Genomic DNA, 20,355 nt, shown 5'->3' with positions numbered 1-20,355 from the left:
AGTACCGGATGCTGTTTCACTTTTCGCTGTAGTGGATATTCCCTCTTTAAAAAAAAAAGGTCTTTCTTTCACTGAGTCCTCCTAGCTCTATCATGGGTGTGGTTTTAGGGATCAGAAAGAGTGGATATTAGGATTTTTGATGGTGGTGTGCGTAGGGGGGCAACTGAAAGACTTTGTTTCATGTGGGTTTTGTTGTTGTTGTCATTCTTCTATCACAGTCCAAGGCACAAGGCAGGATTTGAAAACAAGTGAGTCACAGGGCTGGGAATTTGGGAGCGGGGCTGTCTGAGAAGGGTTTTACCCTCCCAGCAGCTCCTGGGCTGTCAGATCTCCGCGTCTGTAGCCTTTAAAGGTTGCAGGTGTGCACCCAGGAAAGGAAGACGGACAAACTCTGCCCCCTCCCTCCAGCGCCACTTGGACCCCAACACACTGCCCGCCTGGCCAGGCGGCAGACAATGCGCGGTGCCTGCCACCAGCCCGGCACCCGGCGGCCGACGGCCGCTGCTGCCCGTCAGCGCCCGGAGACGTTTAGAGAGCCGTAAAAGGCAGCGCAGGGTGCCGGGGGCTCCGCACGAGTGTCGCCCCCAGGTGCGGACCCCGGGGAGGTGGGACGGGGAGGCTCCGCGGGGCCGGGCCCGTCCCGCCCCCCGCCCGCAGCGCTCCCCCCGCCGGGAGCGGCGGCGGCCCCGGGGAGGGGTACAGCCCCGCCGCCCCCCGATCCACCCCCGCTCCTCTCCTGGCAGGGCACGGGAGCACTTTCAGGCGCAGGAGTAGTTGGAATAGCCGAGCCACCTTCACTGGGGTGATTTTCTTTATTTATTTTCTTTATTTTTTTTTTTTTTAAGGGAGGTGGATGGGGATGGGGGGGGGGGGGAGTGGGTAGGATACTACCTTGCCTCTCTGTTATTAAAAAAAAGCCAAATAAAGTGAAAAAAGTGGTGAAGCTTGCTCCTTTTTTTGTTTGTTTGTTTGTTTTTGAAACAGAAATTAAATATATATATATATATATATATATATATATATATATATATATATATATATAAATTGCGATCAGTAAAAGGTGTAGGAAGGTTTGAAATTTTAAAGTAATAACCTCCTTTCCTCCGCGGCTGACCCTTCCGTTTACAGTCACACGTGTTACCTGCGCTCCCGGGGGACGGGTGCCTGGGGTAGGGGGGTCCCGCTCCCAGCCCGCCCCCCAAGCCCCCCTTCCCAACTCCCCGGGGCCGCCGCCGCCTCCGCCGCGGGGATCAGCCGGCGGCGCCGGGAACAATGGCCGGGTGGCCCCGAGGGGCCGAGGGGCTGCGGGGGGTTGCGGGTAGCCCCCTGGATACGGGGGGATAGTAGGGGGTCCGGTGGATGCAGCCTGTCCGGGAGGGGAGCGGGGGTTCAGGCCAGGTAACTCGTAGGCTGCTCCGAGCTCGCCTGCCGGTGTTTCTGTGAGCTTCATCCCCGCACAGCTTGCACGGCAAGGCAGGGGAACGGGAGAAAAGGAAAACGGGGGGGGGGGGGGGGGGGGGAGAAGGAAGGGAAAAATTGCTCTGAGCACACGCAGAGCCTTGTTTTGTTACTGTCCGGATTACTGTTATTATTATTTGGGGGACAAGGGGGAGTTGTGTCCTTAATCCGAGGCTCCCTGCCCTCCCCACCTCCAGATGCTATGAAAGAAGAGCTGATTTGGTCTCCACCATACAGTACACTTTGTCTAGAGAGCATTGTTCGGACAAGCAACTCCCGATCACTGATGACTACAAAATGCGATTTATGTTTCCATCAGAGACAGACAGAATATCCTGATGGCTTGAAAGTCGGGCAAGAAAATCTTATCTAATCAATCCTTTTCCAATATACAAACGCACACACACACATCACACACAGCCCGTATAGGAGATAACGCCCGCACTGACTGTACGTAAAATAAATATCAGCAGCAGGAAAATTAACAACAGTCATCTCGATATTTTTTGTCTCCCTCCGAAGAGCTACAATAATATAGTTTGCGCTTTCCTAGCTTGATGTCATCATCAGCGGTATAATCTATTGAAAAAAAAAGCTTAAAGAGCATGCATTTTTTTTTAGATGCAACAAGAACAGATATAGTAAAGAGAGCTTGTAACATCACAATCACAACAACAACAGCAAAAGCAACCTCTAAGCCCGGGGATTCATCCGTATCTGAACTGCTTTTATTATCATTTGAGAAATTATAACAAGAGTAAATAATAAGTAAGAGACAACATAATAATAGAAAGAAGTCAGAACACCTTGGGTTTGGTTTTTTTTCCCCTCTCAAATAAAAAGGCAGATTACCCGATGATCACTGAAATTATAAGGACAGCGATTGATCGGAGGGCTTGCAAAGGAAAAGGAAAAAAAAAAAAATCATCATCATTGGTCCTAAAAACGCAACCGTTCCCCTTTGCTCACTTGGCACAATAGAAATTGACTGTCTCTCAAAGAGCCATGCGCCTAGTGCTATTTATAGCCAGGGGCTGTGTTGGAAGATACCATTAAGCTTCTGTCGGGCAGACAGACAGGGGGGTGGTTGGATGGGAGGAGGGGGTTTAGCCAGAGTAGAGGCAAAAGCAATCCCCCACCCCTAGCCTCCCTTCCCAGTACACACACACATCCACACACTCACACCCCACCCCCTAGTCTGGCTGGGAATTTGAACCGATCCAGCCTGTTTAAACGGAAAGGACACAGATCTTCAATGTAAAAAAAAAATCAGATCAGACCCAGAGAGAGAGAGAGAGAGAGAGAGAGAGAGAGAGACAGAGAGGGAGGAGTGTGTGTGTGTGTGAGTGTGTGTGTGTGTGTGTGTGAAAGAGGGAGAGGGAGCGAGAGAGCGAGAGAGAGGGAGAGAGAGGGAGAGAGAGAGGGAGGGAGAGAGAAAAGAAGAGGGGGAAAAAAAGGAAAGAAGATTTTCTCTATGTATATAAAGATGGCCACGTTAGCAAACGGACAACCAGACAATACCAGCCTGAGTAGCAATCACAGCAACCCCAGCACCAACGGGCATATGAACGGATTAAACCATAGTCCCGGAAACCCATCCACCATCCCAATGAAGGACCACGATGCCATTAAGCTCTTTATTGGGCAGATCCCCCGTAACCTGGACGAGAAAGACCTCAAACCGCTCTTCGAGGAGTTCGGGAAGATCTATGAACTGACGGTGCTGAAGGACAGGTTCACTGGTATGCACAAAGGTGAGTTACCTCCTGAACTTTCCCGGGAGAGATCAGGAGAGGAAGGCAGGCTCCCTCTCCCTCCCTGGCTCTCTCTTTCTCTCTCTCTTTCCTTTCAATTTCATTTCATTTTATTTCATTTTTGGTTGGCCCGGGGGCGGAGGCGGCAGGCTGGGGGGGCAGGGAAAGAAATAATAGACCCATCCTGGGAAGAGAAGAGCGAGAGGCAGGGCAGGGAGTCAGCTTTCTTTGGCTTATTTATTAGTATTTTTATTTCTTTCCCCGCTTTTTTGAGGGGTGAGAGGCTGCTCCCAGGGAGCGCCGGGCGAGCGGCGGCGCGGGCGCGGGGCCGGCGGCAGCTGTCCGCGGTGCTGAAGCGGGAGCGGGTGCTCAGTATTTGCCTTCGGGAGCCGCTCATCATCAGCCCAGGGGTGTGTGTGTCCGTCTGTCTGTCCCTGGGTTTGATGGGAACCTCTATTTTACAACTGTTCTGCATCTGGTACCAGCGCCTTTTTCTTTCTTTTCTTTTCTTTTCTTCTTTTTTTTTTTCTTTCTTTTTTTTTTTTCTTTGATAATACTTATTTTTGCTACTGTTACAATTATTATTTGTAGTCCTCTAAAAAGCAAGAGGTGGAGGAGAGTGAGTTGCTCCGGGGGTTTATTTCATTTTGGCTCTATTCAGCATGGAAACAGGGATATAAACAACAATAAAGAAACCCATCTCAAACGGGGCAGGGGTGTGTGCACAAAATCCCGAGATATGTGTGTGTGTTTGAGAAGGCAAGCCAGGAGGGACAGGTGGCAGTTTAGTTCCAGAGGGGAGAAGTCCCTGAGCAGGCATATTCCAAGCACTACTTTAATGCGCCCAAAGTCCATCCCGGGAACTTTTTAGGTTTTCTTTAAAGGCAGCGGAGATGTACTCCCCATGCCATGCCTCACTCGCTCCATCCCTGCCCGCTCATTTCCCTGCTTAGCTTAGGCTCTCCGGAGGTGCATTTCAGATTAGATGGTGCTACGTTTTGGGGGGTGGGGGAGGGTGTGTGTGATGGGGGAGAGATGCTTGGATCCTCGGGTAGGAAAGTAGGACTCGCAGGGAGGAAGTTGAAGGTAATTTGCACGGTAGCCCCGCTTAGAAGCAGGAGAGACCAGGGAGTGATATAACCCACCTTATTAACTTATGTTCTGTATATGTGTGTGTGTGTGTGTTTATTTATGATATAGATATTTATTTTTGAAAAAGAAAAGGGAAAAGAAAAAAATTGCATCAGAAGTGATTGGGGTGTGACTCCAGATTTAGTGCAGGAGGAGAAAGCGTTTTGCACGGGGCTACGAGGAGAGTGGAAGTTGCATCTTTAACAGGACAGCTTCAGTACCAGTGTCTAGTCCAGCCTGGTAGACTCCTGGCAGTGACAGTCACGGGTAATGGCATTACTGGCTTCCCAGCTTTCCAGATGCCTTGGCGAGTTGTAAATCTTGAACTTAAAGGCATGTTTAGCAGGCATCTCTTCCCCCTTCCCACTCACTCCCCTCCTCGCTTCCAGTCTCAGGAAATGTGAGTGAAAATATACCCTGACAGTGCAAAGTATCAGTTTTACACAGGCTAGAGAAAATGTTCAGGGCTCAGGGACCAGGTACTCAATCTAAGTTATAGGATATTTCTTCCATCCTTTCTTGCCGGTCGCTCCAAACACCACTCTCGTATTTAAAATGATCAGTGTAGCTCTTTCGAACCTTGCTTTCTTTCCAGACTAGCTTCCTAGAAACCACATCAAGGTCTGATTGGCATCATTTAAACATGACACCCATACTACAATAATTATTCATAATAAAAGTAAAAATAATAGTAAGAAGTGCAGGGAAGGAAGGGTCCTGGGAGATTTTGTCTGATAGTGATAGTAGCCACTGAGCTCGTGTGTGTGTGCATGTGTTTTCAAAAAATCATCTAAAGCTTCTGTAAAATAAAAATAACAGCAGTAAAAGCTACACTGAGGAGAAACACTCAACATACTGTAGAGGAAATCTTTGAGTTAACATCTAGATAAAGTATTTTATTTATTTTTTTTTAGTGGTGGTGGGAGGTTATTCTGATTTGTTGATGAGATTTTATTCTTTTGTTATGTTTTATCTTAAACCTGAAATTAATCGATCTATGCGCTAACTTTAATTTCTGTTTCATAGATGTGAATTCTCCTTCTTTCAGTTCAGCTCTGCTTTTACTGTATGTCTGTATTCACAGAGACAAACTCAGGAAGGGAGAGAGAGAGGGAGAGAGAGAGAGAGAGGAGAGAGAGGGATCATTTGTCTTGCTTGGATGTGTTTAACACATATCCCTGAATTAAGCAAGATACTAACTTCATTTCCCTCATTTCATTTCTGTTCTAAAGCTGCAACCTAGGAAAAAAGCCAGGTGGGGAATCTTGTCACTTCATCAAACCAGAATGCATGAGTTCATCTCAAAACAAACAGTCATTTTTAACCTCCTAGAAGTTTTGGACTTTGGAAAGAAAAATGATGATGATGATTGTTATTTTGCAGGCTAGGGTTTGAGCAAAGCTTCAACAGACCGAGTTGCCAGCATTTCAGAGATCGGTTTTATTTAGTACATCCGAGAAGAGTTTGAACTCCTTTCTAGCGATGCCGCTGATTTATTAGCTAATCCTGATAAAAATGTGCCTCTGGCTACCTGGAAAAAAATTACTTTCTTGCCAGTAGTGATTAATTACTATTAAGTCAAAAAGCGTGATGGGGCTTTGAAGGATGAGGATTGTGTTTGGCTTTTTTTTCTATTATTTTATTTCATTTTATTTCATTTTTAGTCTATTTTTTTCTCTTTTCCCTTCTGTAAATGCAGTCATGTGAAGCATTGTATTCACTCAGATCTCCTTATTTTGGCTTTGCTTTGCAGGCATAGGTGAAGAATTGCATAAAGATAGTCCAACTTGGCTCACAGGGGTAGGTTGGCAATACAAAACCCCAAGATGCTTTCCATAAGAGATGCATAATGCTTATACATTAATTGATCCATCACTCTCAGTTTATTTCATTCCTAATTCAGGGGATGAAGCTGTGGCAGTGGCATACCCTGAAGGGTTAATAGTAGGTTGTAGTTTATTTAAGTGTAAGGAGAGCAAACCTTGGGTGTGGAGGGGGAGAAAGTGGGTTTGTGCTTAAAGTAAAAACCCAGCAACCAGAGTAATTTCAGGTGTAAATCCATTGAAATGAGAGCAAAGGATGTGTATTCTTGAAAATATTATGAAGAGATCCTATTGCGGTGCCCCTGTATAGAAGGAGGAAATTGAAAATTAAGAACCTGAAGACAAAGTATATGACTGCCCCTCTCCAAGAAAAACTATCACAAAAGGAGAGTGAAGTTCCAGGTTCTTTCACCAGCAGCTCTGGCTGATACCAGTACAGATACCAGGGAAGAGGCAGGGGATTATGATTCTCTTGCAGATACGCAAAGAGAGAAAGGGTACGGGGGAAGCAGCATGTGGGGGAAGGCGGGAAAGGCTTGCCAGATCCCCGAGAAAATAAGCTTTCATGGCACGAGCATAGCTGCTGCATATTTCCCCCATCCTCATTTCTCTCCACACGGGGCAGGAACAGGCTCCTGCTGTGGTACTTTGCTCTAGTGTTGGGAAGAGGCTGTGTGCTGAGATCCACGGGCAGAAATCTGCTGGGGCTGAGCTGACCCACCCACACACACACATATACGCACACACATGCACGGAGTTAGCTAATCACACTTTAACAATTTAGCAAGACATTCATTCATAACTTCCCCCATCTTATCTAGCAGTGGAGTATGCTTAAAGGCTGAGTTACTGGGAGACATAAAGGTTAGTGCTCTCAGGACAGCCATATTATAATGCATTATCTTTGAAGTCATTTAAGGCCAATTTAAGTGGTATTTAGTATAATATTTATGAATTAATGTAATCTAAATATAGGACTGTCCCCATAGGTTTAAACAGTCTTTTCTATTGAAGCTTGCTTGTACCCAAGGCCTGGAAAGTGTTTTAATTTAAAACACACAGGTCTCCATAATATTCTATTTAGGAAGTCAGAAGAAATCAGCATCCCACACTTAACTGAGATTTACTCAAACACACACGGGAGAGTGCACTTAAAGAGTGGAGATAGTGAGCAGTGGGAAAGCAGGAGTCTTGCACAGACTTGAGAGCAACAACATTGTTTCAACCCTTTTCTAGGGGTGGAAAAAGCACAACCCCCCCAAACCCTTCTTGAAATCCACTACTGCAGTCCTGTGGTTAGGATGTTTTTCCTACCTGACCCAAAACTCACTCTGCAAGCATTCAAGGCAGCTAGAAAAATACAGTATGAAGAGAATAGTTTAGTTCTTTCACTGCTTTGCCTTCTCAAAAGTATAAATAATTTTGAAATTTAAGACACCTCTGGGGTAGGGAAACAAGTCTTCCATTCATTATATTCTGTTCTGTTTGATTACAAAGATAGATGATAGAAAAATTAAAACCTTGTTAAGTCTGAGATGTTTATGAAGGTTTTGGGCATGTCAGAAATTCAAAGGCGCAGTGAAAATGAGTATTCAGTTAAGATGATGTATTTGTATATATGTAGAAATGTATATATTTGTGTGTGTATACATACGGAAAAAGAGATGTATACACATTCATGTGTATAGCCTTTGGGAAATGGAAATTTAGTTGAAAAGAAGCACAACGCAATACAGGTGCTGAATAAACTCCTCCATAATTGAAACATAAGACTTGCCTGGCTGAAAGCAACACATACAGCATTTAGTATGGTAGTAAACCAAACAAGTTTTAGGGAGGTAAACTCCCAAATAAACTGGAATAAAGCAGAGGGGACTTTATGCTTTAGGTCTAAAAAACAACCCCTTAAAACAATCAAAATGCAATTGGACAGCTTGATGGAAGAGAGGAAAAAAGCAACCCCCTGTACATTAAAATCTCCTGTAGAGATGAGTGTCTATGTGTTTTGATAATGTGAAACAGATAGCTCATATTGCCTCATAAATTAGAAGGGTATATGTTAACTCTTTTTTTCAGGGGTCTGGACATGGATTCTGGTTTCTAAAAGCAGCTGCAGCCAGTTATGATGCTGTTGTTACGGTTGTGTCAGCATTTCCAATACAAACTCCAATTTTCTGGAATCTCTTGCTTGGCTGTTAAGTTTTGCACTGAAAGCTGTTCTTCGGCTAGCCCCACCACCATATCAACTAATCATCCTTACAAGATGGATTTGTTTAAAAGTTACACTGATGTGGAGAAAAGAAAGAAATTAAAGTTTGTGTTTCTAGTGCTTTTGTTTCTTCTCTTACATTTCTCCAGGTCAGACTTATGTTTTCTACACTTTCTTGGATTGCAACTGTTTTTGTCCCTCAATATGTTCACATACTGGTGCCTTTGGGCATTTTATGGAACAAAAAAATAGGGACTTATTTTTTTCTTAAAAAAATTATTGAGCAACAAAAATAAAATTTCATATTATTTACTTGACCCTACCAAGGTTTTAATTAAAGAGTGATTCAGAAACTTACTAATTTCTGAAATATAACAATAGAAGGAGGGAACAGTTTGGTTTAGTTTTATGTTATTTTTTTTTCCTACACCCAACCAGAAAAGATCGGGAATTTCAGCACTGAAGTAGAGGGAAAAATTGAGGATCCTTGTCACCTTGGATGAAAAGCATGGTTCATCTGGTCCTGTATGCCACGTCGGCTGGTGGCCAGTGTCACAGACAGGGCTTTCTTTAGCTGAGGATTCCAATTGCATAGCATAATAAAAGCCAGGTAGCTGACAGAATAGTCTTTTGAAGGAAATTGTCAGAAATACCTGGAAATTTCATCTGGGTAGAAAGTGAGCGAGATCGTGGAAAGTGTCTTGTGCTCAACTGAAAAGTGGATTGTACCTGTCAAGGAGGGCGGGCAGAGGACTCTCTGCTCATGGTGGTCAAGAACCAGGGATTGAAGGGGTTGGGTGGCCAAGGAGGGTCTCCCCTAGCCCTTAGAGCTGGAAACACGTAGCCACATTTCTCAGCAAGACATCAGGGTGTTTTTTATCATGCATACCCTGTGCGCGAGCATACCAGCCGCACTGACCCGACAGACCATAACGACACTAAAGGAGCTGTTACCGTCCCTCCCGTCAATCAAGTGTGAACCGAGGCGGGTTTATGCGACAGGCAGTAATGGTTCCAAGGGAGAAAAAGTGGGGGAGATGATCTGGGCTGTTGGACCGCTTACCTGCATTTAAAGTAGAGAAAAACCTCGGATGCCCAAAAACTCATATAGGGATTGGTTATAGACTTAAAGTAATATTCCAAAAAAGCAGGAGACTGCGGAGCTCAACATGACCTGTCCATCAAGTGCTGTCTGGTTTCTGCCCTGTAAGTGTTTACACTAAGCAAGTGAGGTATTAAGGGAACTAAGTTGAATCCCGACCTTAACAAATAGGCTGGTGTTTCATTAAACCCTGCATCACCTTTACTTTGGGAGTGAAGGCCTGTTACCTGCTTGCTGGGCAGAACTCGGTGAGAATTTTGCCATCACTTCGGTGGCTTCATGTTTGGAAATCCTGGTGCAGGCTTGCGCTTACTCAGTGTTTTGCATTCCCTCTAAAATTCTGGATTGTGGATTTACATAGCAAACCAGAACACTTGCATCTAATGCCACTAATTTCTGTGCCTCTTGGCTTGTTCTTTAACTTCGCTTTCTCTCTGTAAGTGAAACTAAAACTAAAACAAATCTGAGGAACTGCCAAAAGCCCGATCTCCGCTGCATTTCTCACTCACTTAAATGCTCCACCGATGCTCATATGGCTGTTGCCGGGGTTTGTCATGGTGGACTGACCCTTGTGTATTAAAATCTGCTGCAGAAAAGGGGAAAATAATAACCATGGTGAGTAAAAATTATGGTTTTCTTCCACCACTGCTCCACTGAGTGTGCTGGGGTATATATTGCAAGGGCCTCTCTCTCTGTCTACCTCCTTGAGATGCATCGTTGCATTTTGGGGATCGCAGGATCTATTGAGTCACTTTGTCTGTGCTGCATTGCTTGGTGTGGATGTCACCACAGAGATTGCATTTGTTTGCTTTTGTCACTGTGAGCCACAGCCTGAATGCATATACAGGTGAATGCAGCTTTTAATGTGCATTCATTATATCCAACTGACATCCCCTTGAAGGAAGAGAGGGCTTATTATTGTCGCTCCTTAAAATAAAGATAGATGAGAGCTCTAAACCTCTCAAATAAAGTGCCTGACCATACGAAGAAGCTAAAAATAAATCATATACGGCCATCTATCCCATGTAAATGAATGGCAAGACATATAGATATAGACATTGTGTTAAGTTTGTCAAGCTGAAGCAGCCAAAAATATTGATCAAGGCAAGGGGGAAAAATTGATAATGAACTGGACTCCAAGAAGACTTTAATTGACAGTGACTTCTGTGAACCAGCTTTGGACAGTATATATAAACTGACCACGATGTAACTTTATTGCAATGCACTCTCCTGTAATTAATTGTCACCTTTGTTAAGACTGGCTACAGATCAAAGGTTTAAAGATACTTAACAGGTTCTTAGTAACAAACCCTTCAGATGCATTAGAAATATCCGACAGCTCAGCCAATGAGGCATGCAGATTTCGATCTACCTCACCCTTATCTGTTTATTTCTACCTCCTTTGTTGAACACAGACAGTCATTGTTTAACATTAACTATTTCATAGATGACTGTTGGCAATGTTGATTCCTCCAGGGTTGCATGGTTGAAGGGACAGTTCACTGTCAGGTCTTTCAAAGTACTTTGCCGACCCAAAGTTGCTTACGGTTTGGTAGACCACGGTGCAGTGCAGATAGAGTTTGTAACACAGGCTGTTCTCATCCCTTTCTGTGGTTGAGGTGTGTAATTTCCTTATTTAAATCTGGAAAACACAAGAAGAACATAAAAACATTAAAAAAAACCAAACAAACATAAAAAAAAACATAGAGAAAAAGTTGAAAAGTGTACCGGAGTATGAACTTTTATGTGCAAAGTGCATACGCAGTGATATAGAAGTGCACCTGACATATTTGTATATCACACACATGCAACCATTTATTTTATATGTGTGTTAATGAAAACATGCATTTAGTACAGACAGGCTAATATAGGTCTGTAAATAATTCCTTTCTAAAAGACAGTACAGAGATCATATTCTTATGTGGAAGTGGTAGGTGACTAACAGGGTATTCCTGCAATTATATGTAGAGTTTAATATGATACGTAACCATTTGTTCATTATACTAATTTAATGATACAGTCACACTTAATTAATTCATCTCTGGTTTATTTGTACATTGTATCTGAGTCTCCAAAATATTTTAGAGGCAACCAGGTTGCCTCCCCAGTGCACTGGGGCAGACAACTCTGGACATGAAGCTTCTTCAAACAGAATAAAAACGGCGCTTTGCAGACAGAGTTGGTCTGATGAGATCTGACTGTATATTTGGCCTGTTTCTAATTCAAATGCCTGTGTATATACTACACAGAGACTGTGTATGCATGCATGTATTGAAAAGGCAGACTTGCATTTGCACATAGTTCCTCTCCTTTCCAGTCCCTAAGGATAGATTCGCATCACATAATATGCATCACTCACTGCAAACGCACACAAATATCTTTGTCGGATTCGGTAGCTTCTTGCAGGTAGATGTATAAAGCAGCATCAGCCTAATAATATCCCTATAAAACAGTGCTTCCTTCCCAGGATCCAGGGGGATGAAGGTTGTCAGAAGATCAAAAGATATATCACAGTGTGCTTGTTGAAATCCCCTGATTATGTTTCCTCTCTATAATGCTCTAATTCACTATTTGATCAATTGTAAAAGGCCCAATGCTTTAGGAGGGACAAAAAAAGTATTAGGTTACCAGATGCTTCAGGGTGAGTGAAAATCACACCTAAAATTATATGTAGCAATACAGTAATGAGCTTATCAATACTTCTTTGAGGAATCTGACAGCCCTATATGAGAGATTCAGTTCTGTGAGCAAAGGTCACAATATAGGTATTGCTTATTAAGGCTATTGATAGCCTAGTTGACCAATCTAACCAGAGATTGTATAATGTACCTGCTGTTAACAGGCAGGGAGGAGAACTATGAAGAATTTACAGAATTGTCCACATATAATATTAATAATATTGATTGATTCTAATAATATAATAAGGTAAAGACGCACTTCTTTGAAATGATGTATGGAGGAAGCAGGGGGAGAGGGAGATACTTTTCCTGAGCAGATTGAATTGGTTTGCACCTCTCTGAAAGCTAAACTAGAGGAAACTCAGTTTTCTTGCCTGGGCTCTGTTTCTTGTCCATTATTTCACCTGACCCAGGCAGAAACTTGATTTCTCTTTCTCTAGGATCGGGTCTTTGCCTGGCAGGGGCACAGAAGGGACCTGAGAAACTTCCAGGAGCATTTTTGTCAACAAGTTCAGTCCCCATCAAAACAGTATTAGTCCTAGAGAGCTCTTTTTCAACACAGAATTGCAATAAAGTGTTTGATTTTTTTTCCCCACACCTTTTGTCAGCATTTAAGGGATGGGGGGAAAACCAGGGTGGAAGTAATATATATTCTATGATATGTAAAATGCATAACTGACAAGAAAGGACTTTGCAGAGCAGCTACACACCTGCCCAAAAGCCCGGTGAAGTCTTCAGAAAAACTCTATCTTGCCTGCAGCAGTGTTTGGATTGGGTCTGAATTTACGGGCAGTTCTGCAAGATGCCGCTGGTTGAAACAGGAGCGGCCAATAGTACGTGCTGCCTTAAGGTTGTTGCTCACCTAAAACCAGATACACAGACCTGAATACTTCTGAATTTCTTGACTACTCCCTCTTCAACAATAGGCTGCCTTATCTAGGTAAGCTAGTTCGCTCCTGCTATACCATTCAGCTTCAACTGTCTCGTTCCAGTGTCCGTATGGTAGTTTGAAGATGGTTTGCATTTCATTACACCTTTTTTTTTTCAGTTGACAGGGCAAGTGTTTTTCTTTTGTGAGTATTTAATTGCTTTTAAACACGATTTATTTGATCGTATTCCATCTTCAATAATACATGGATGAGGATGCAATTTTTCACCCTCTTTTATATTGTTATTCAATTATGTTATTCTGTGGGATTTGTTCTGGTTTGTGCATTCGGACGGAGCCTGGCCATTTTTTTACTTTGCTTTCCTTCTTCCTATCTTTTTTTTTATTTATATGGTTCTATTTTTTTTTCCTTTTAGAAAAAGAAATCTCATTCAAGATACTGGCAGTAAACGAGAAAAGTAGGAGTGGAAGTGAGGAATGGGCAAGACAAGCAACAAAAATTCTTTGGCAAAGTCTTTAAAAGCATACCATTGCTTCATGTTTATTTGCAAGAGGGGATGCAGTCATTTTTGATACCAAAGAAAAGAGTATCTTAGAAATTATTTAGCTCCAGGTTTAGTCACTGACAGAGAAGGGAGAAAAAAAAAGTGAGGCAACCCAGAGAAGCACTGACAGGAAAAGATCTTGCACATAAAGATCTTACAGAAGATAAGGGTGCTAGAGTGGTGCTAGTTTTTACATTCTACTATGGATTAGGGAAAGCCAACAACAAATTAAACAAACAAATAAATAAACAAGAAACACAAGCATTGCCCTTCCTTGTGAATTATTTGCAACGGTTAATACACCTCAGAGCTGCTCCTTTTAAATTGCTGCCTGTGCCTGCAGCTTCATTCAAAGGAAGGGCATTATCTGGTGGGTGAGGGCGGGCGGTTAGGATGCCTCGGTTCTAATCACAGCGTGGATAATTACTCACCAACACTCTCTGATGGAGTCACTTAAGCTCGGTGCCTTCAGGCCTGATCTGAAACCTGTTGAATCAATGGAAAGATTCTCATTGGCTCCAGTGAGCTATTGATCTTTCATTTCCCCAACTGCAATATTAGTCCAGTCAGAGTTTATTTTATTTTATTTATTTTTTTGTTGGTTTCTTTTAGGTGGGAGAAGTTAATGGCATAAATTTGACATTTACTTTTTTCTACTTAAAGGTTTTAGTGTGTCTCTGATGGTAAAAGTATTACATCAGAGTCCCTTTCAGTGTAGACCCAGAATATATGCTTTCAAAAAACACTCAGTGAGGACATGGAAAATTAGCTTTGCTCATTTCACTTATAAATACATATTTGTCCCAGTTCTGCTAAGAAAGGGTCAATGGTAATTTTGTCAATTTTCTTTTTGTGAGTAGGATTCAGCATCTGTGTACAGGAATATCATCATTCACTGATTCAGGATCTTGATTTGTATTTTTTTTCCTTCTTTTAGTGAATCACATACAATACTCTTCATTGTTATGGCAACTGAGGGAGTTTCAAAGCAAGGATTTGATGAAGGGCTACATCCCACCTTTCTTCTTTAGGGCCTGATCCAAACTTGTTGTTTGCAGCATGATTTGGATCAAACTGAAGGTATCTGCCTTCACGGGGTCAGTAAAAAGAGCAAGTTCCCTCTAGACAAGTGTTCTTCTGCCCTCACTACGGGCAGATGGAATTGGCAGTCGTCACCCATTTGCTGAGTACCGACCCAACACTCTCTGAAGTCAATAGTTAGACTCTGACCCAGCCTCACAAACAAGACAGACACTGTGTGAATCCTTAAACAGTGATGTGAATATCCCTGACTTTGGCAGAGCAAGGTAGTCCAGAAGGTAGCTTTCACTGCTGCTACCCAAGGTGTAGGTTATTGTGCGGAATAAGCAATATACCACTGTCCTCAGGTATCCAGCCACAACAAACTTAATTTAGTAACATTTTCGTTAAAGAGGAGGGTTTCAGATTATCTCCTGCAGCGAAGATCTGACAAGCAAATGAATCAGGCTCCTTGTTTGTTTGTTTGTTTGTTTTAATTATTATTTGAGTTATAGTTTCACTTAGTTCATCTATAGCAATGTATGTGGGATTTTTTTGTTTGTTTGTTTGAGGTCTTTTTTTGGTGTTTCCATCCCATCTGTGCTTATGTCTTTTATGAAATAAATGGAGAAGCTGGAGTGTGCATGTGGTTATGTGTGTGTGTAGAGTCGATTATCTAACCTCTAGTCTATTTGAAATCATCACAGTGCACTCAAGTCAATGATATTCTGTCAAAGGTGGAGAGGAAGCGTGCGTGCAGTGTGAGTGCGTGAACGTGATGCTGTTTGATTGCCTGAAATCCAACTAAGTCTCAGTTTCAAAGGCCCGGGGGCAGCAGAGAAAGTATTTGTTTGTTTAATTATTTATATATTTACTTAGCTTTACTGACAGTGTTTGCAGATGGGGGGGGGGAGGAAAAAGCTGAAGAAGGAATGTTGGGTTCTTGTTTGGAGGGGAATGTGTGTTGTATTAGCCTCAATCTGTTCTCCTATATAACGTCTGCTTTGTGGTGTTGAATGATCATTTGTTACTGACCGGCTCATTGAAAAAGGCCAGAGAGGTGCTGGTAGAATTAGATTTCGCGACTTTATTCATAAAAGGAGTTGCACAATAGGTGTGTCACTCCCTTGTCTTTTCCCCTATACCGCTCCAGGGACAGGACTTCTGGCAGCAGCCTCTTAATTCAAAAAGAAATAGCTGAGCCACCAGCAAACCCAGTGACCCTGCTCCGTGCTGCCTGACAAAAGGCACAGGTCCAATGGCCAGGTGAGCCTCCCATTCCTCTGGCTCAGGTCTCCATCCTTGTCCTCTGCACTTGCTGTTCAAGTGCAGGACCCAGGCTCTCACTGGCTGGGCTCCCATCCAGGACCAGTTCTTCACCCTCTCTTCCCAACCTTCCTTATCTGGTTGCAGGTACAGGTGTGGGTGTGTGGACCAAAGGCTCAGATCCACCGCTGGGATCAGGTCCCTTCCCCAGGTGCCGCTCCAGGCTCACTGCCGATTTCTCACAATGTCCTTCTCTGCCTAGCTGTGCTCATGAGTCATTTATTTTCCATAGTCTACCTCTGCTGCTACAGACCTCTTTCCTTGGCTCTCACCGTTGCTGTTCACACCACTCTTCCCCTGTTTCGGCTCTGCCCTCGCGCCATCGCTGGCTGTCACCCCTGTGGAGAGCACTTCACCAGTTCATGTTGCGAGTCACCACTTGGATTCTCTCAGACCACGTTAGCTGTCTCTCCTCTCCTTTCCCAGCTCTTTTCTGAACAGGTTTTGGGAAACGGAAGCCATACTGCCCAAATATCTTCAGAAAGCAAAACAGCTCCGAGTAGCGGCAGAAAGACTCTCACTCACAAAATATGCACAAACACAGATACACAAACAGATATATTTCTGCACATAGACAGAAAAAGTGGACTTTTTTTTCCCTCTTTTGAGGTTCAAAGGTCGATGTCGTCTTTCAAAGATTAAAAAAAAATAATGTTGTAAGTCTGTAATTTCGCCAAGGTGATTGCACCACTTTATTTTTTAACATTTCTTGTTTCATTAAATCAGCAGCTGATTTCTCACACCTGAACAAAAATCCTGCATACATTTTCCTTTGCGTTCTTCAAATCATGATCTTATTCATGACTACTCCTGGCAGTCCATTCTGGGACTACAGTTCACCTTCTTGCAAAAATATTTTTCCCTGCTGTTTTGAAACATAACTATCCCTCACTTCTAGGACCTCTCTCTAGCAACCCCAAATCAAAGCACGAAGACAAAATAAACCTTTGATGTGGTGCTGCATCAGAGTCTTCTTCATTCAAAGGTAGGTAGGAAGGGATTAGAAGCCTATTTCTAGCCCAGTCCTCTTACTAACCTTCCGTATCCTGCCAGATCCCATTCCTAGACCTTGTTCTTCCTCAGTTTGCTATGTGTAAAGAAGAATTTGTGTTATCCAGCTTTGCAAAGAGCTTTGTGTGTATTTAAGGCAGAAGTCATGCTGTAGCTTTAGCGGTGATGGTCTAAGGTTATAAATGAGAAAACATTTGTAAGGAGAGGTAATATCTTTTATTAGTCCAGCTGATACAACTGAGGAAAAAAAAGACAGATTTCCTTGCATGCCTGAAAGCTTGTCTAATTTTTTTCCAATTGGTCCAATAAAAGATATACCTCTCCCAGTAAGTCTTGTCTCATTTCAGGTGTAAAGTATGTAGGCTGATTATTTAGGCCTGGTGTTTTTCTGTGTTGAGGAATTAGACATGTCCTCACCCAGCTGGCCAGGCAAAAAGCATCCCAGGTTGGTGTCCCCGTCTTTCACCTTCTATGATCAGTATCAGTGGCCATCTCACAGGTTTCGAGAGGTGCAGAGAAACTCTGACAGCCCCTGTTTTCTCATCCTGAAGATGTCCTTTCTTTTCTGATATTCTGCTCCCTTCCAAAGCACCACATGCCCTCTCCTCACCCCTATGACTGTGATTTATTTATAAAAGTGCTGCGTGTATATGTGTGTGTGTATGTGTGTGGGCAACCACACAAACATCCCCAAGCTGCCGAGCAAGCTGATGAGCATTTTCTAATGTATTTAGTAAGTAATAATGCAAACCACAAGCAAAAAGTACAGCAAGAAGAACAGGTAAAATTAAGCCAGGGAATACTTTGGAAGGAAGGGACTTTTTTCCACAGCTGTGAATAAATTGCAGCCCCCTCCATGGCTGGGAGAAGCATTTGGGCTTTTTTTGTTTGATTCATTTTCATTGTTGAAAATACTGGGCAACTGAAAAGAATCCAGAAGCAGGTAGCAGGTTTTCAGACACGGCAAAATCTGACTCGTATGCATAAGGCAGCGGTAGTCAGAGGACCGCTATTACTTATGCTTGGCTTTACTACCAGGGAAAGCGTCGGATCATCTATTCAGATCAGGATAGTCAGCTATGCCAAAGGTTTAATCAAATATTAAACATGGTCAGTAAACTTAAACCAATGTTAGACGTGCGGGAGTTCTGCTCCTTTTCAAGCAAGCACTCCAAGAGGGGAAAGTTTTCTTCTGTCTCTCTCTGATTGAGATCTTTTGCGGCTGGAGGGATTCTTTTTTCATACAGGGATCCACACTCCTGTATGCCTAGGTAAATAGATGCACATGTGGGTGTTCTCATGTGTGTTTCTTGCCCTGTTAAGTAGAGTCCAACTTGTTTTTTTCCCCACAAGTTCATATCTTTCTCGCTCAGATCATTTCCCGTACGCTGCTAATTGTTCATCCCATACATTTTGCTGTCCATCTGTCCCTCTCCAAATACAGTATTTTCTCTCTTGCACTCCCTCTCATCATCTGTTCAACAGAATTAGAAAGGTACGTGCATGTAGATGTTTGCGTGTGCGTATTTGCAAACCCGTGCAGGTAAATGCGTGTGTCTGGCTGCTTATTGATAAATAATACACTTACAAAGACACATCTGCCTCCTTCTTATGTACATTTGGGTTGTATTTACACCCTCCAGCCCTTATTTATTCTGGCTGAGGACAGTCAGAGGTAGAACATTTTGCAGGGAGTTATGGTTTACGATGATACCTCTCCCTTCTATTATTCATTCTCTCTGATTTTTATCTAATCTCTCTTTGATTGTCCTGGTGCAGCTTAAGAGACAAAGTGAATTTTTATTACATCATCAATATAATCTCCAGCTAATCAGCATCTGTGTGCATTACCATGCCCCCTTTGGCTTTTCATCTGTGTCCATAAATAATAAAAATAAGGGCCGGTTTTCGTGTGTGTGTTTTTGTGTGTGTGTGTTGGTATCAGGAGGAGAGTCACAGCTACACTTTTTCATTTCAGCCAGCTTGTTTTAGCAACATTGGACCCAGATTTGTGCAGATTGTCTTGACTATTGCCCAGATTAATTTCCTGGTGCCTAATGCTTAAATCATGGAAACAATTAAAGCGGACGAATCCATACAAATCTCACAGCAACTGAACTTTGCTGTTAACTTGTACACACATTTCCATGGTGTTACAGGCCCAGTGCCAGTGGAGTGTGAGATAGGTAATGTATACCCCTACATGGGTGTTCAACCTCTAAATCTTTGGTGTGTACTTGATACACTTTCTTGGGTAGAAAGGATAGTACATTGCATGTCTTTGAACGGGAAGCTCGGAGACCAGATTTTTGGCTTTTGATTGCTGATATTTTTCCACAGCTTGCTGTGTAGCACTTAGCCTGCCACTCAGGTCCACAAATTTTGCAGAGTTGAGCTCCTATACATTTTTTTCTCCTCCCTTTCCAGCTCTGGAAGAACAATGAGGATAATACCTCCCCATAAAGTAAGACTTCTGCCGTACTTTGAAATTCTCATCCTCTGTACAGATGCATTGTGAATTTTAAACAGAATCATTCTGCTTTCTCTTTAAAATACCCTGATTTGGCAGAGCAAGGCAATGGCAGTGCCTCTCTGTTAAGCAGGCAGATTTCAGATTGGCTTCCCAGTGGCTTAGGGTGATACTCGCATCCGATACACAAACTGCAACGCTTGCGTCCCACTCTGCAGTGCCAGGATTAGTCCTTTACATGTTGTCCAAGACTGATCATAAACACTGTGCCAGAGTTCAATTAGATCCAACAAAGTCTTCAACGAAAAAAGGCACATACACTTATGGACAAATTTCAGACCGATAAACTAAAGAGCAGCGAACCCTTTGGGAAAGAGCCTGGCCCTCTTCCAGATGAAATGTAGTTATGGTATAGAGCCGTCCATCTAGCAAAGTGTGCGCTTAATTCATATTGTGGAAAGCCTCCCAGAACGCAATAGGTTCTTAAAGTTGAGCAGGTGCTTAAATGCTTTGCTGGATCTGTGGAAATCTGCAGTTCAGATGAAATAATTAAGCGTAGGGGTGTTACAGAATCCAAGTGAAAAGCATAATTCTGTGACTCAGAAATACACTCCTTCATAGCCGTGACAGAACACTGAAATAATTAAAGAAACACTCTGTACCTTGAACACCTTGCAGTGAGGATCAGGCAGAGACCCCTCCTGTATTTCAAAATATTTCCTTTCTGAATTCTTTTTTCATGGACAGATTCTGATTAGATTTGGCTTGGGAATGGGATTTGCTCTGAGTAAACAGAAATACAGAATATTTTCAGTTCTCATCTTCTGTTTTCTTTTTTTATACCAAACCCTTTTCCCTGGCCCCTCCAGCTCCACTCCCTGTTTTGACAAACCAGCTCATTTATCAGATGGGAAAAGAAGATGGGGGGAACAGAAATAT

General features: G+C 42.9%; 1 protein-coding gene across 14 annotated transcripts in view; it reads left to right on the top strand.

The window, feature by feature from the left end:
• Window positions 1-2,585: 2,585 nt before the first annotated feature.
• CELF4 (CUGBP Elav-like family member 4) overlaps window positions 2,586-20,355 on the top strand; it is a 700,852-nt gene continuing 683,082 nt past the window's right edge. For 5 of the 14 annotated variants that reach the window (XM_051804513.1, XM_051804511.1, XM_051804507.1 and 2 more), the window contains exon 1: window positions 2,589-3,212. In XM_051804513.1, the coding sequence (XP_051660473.1) occupies window positions 2,933-3,212 (280 nt within the window). In that variant the 5' untranslated portion in view covers window positions 2,589-2,932. Of the gene's footprint in view, window positions 3,213-20,355 lie in introns of all 14 variants that reach the window. The other 9 variants (XR_007907278.1, XM_051804503.1, XM_051804504.1 and 6 more) reach the window with 4 other exon arrangements.

The sequence above is a fragment of the Manacus candei genome, unplaced genomic scaffold (assembly GCF_025592945.1).
Source record: "Manacus candei isolate 608988 ecotype Guabito, Panama unplaced genomic scaffold, ASM2559294v1 h1tg000061l, whole genome shotgun sequence".
NCBI classification, from domain to species: domain Eukaryota; kingdom Metazoa; phylum Chordata; class Aves; order Passeriformes; family Pipridae; genus Manacus; species Manacus candei.
The sequence above is the reverse complement of the archived record's forward strand: the minus strand, read 5'-3'. Positions and strand labels throughout refer to the sequence as shown.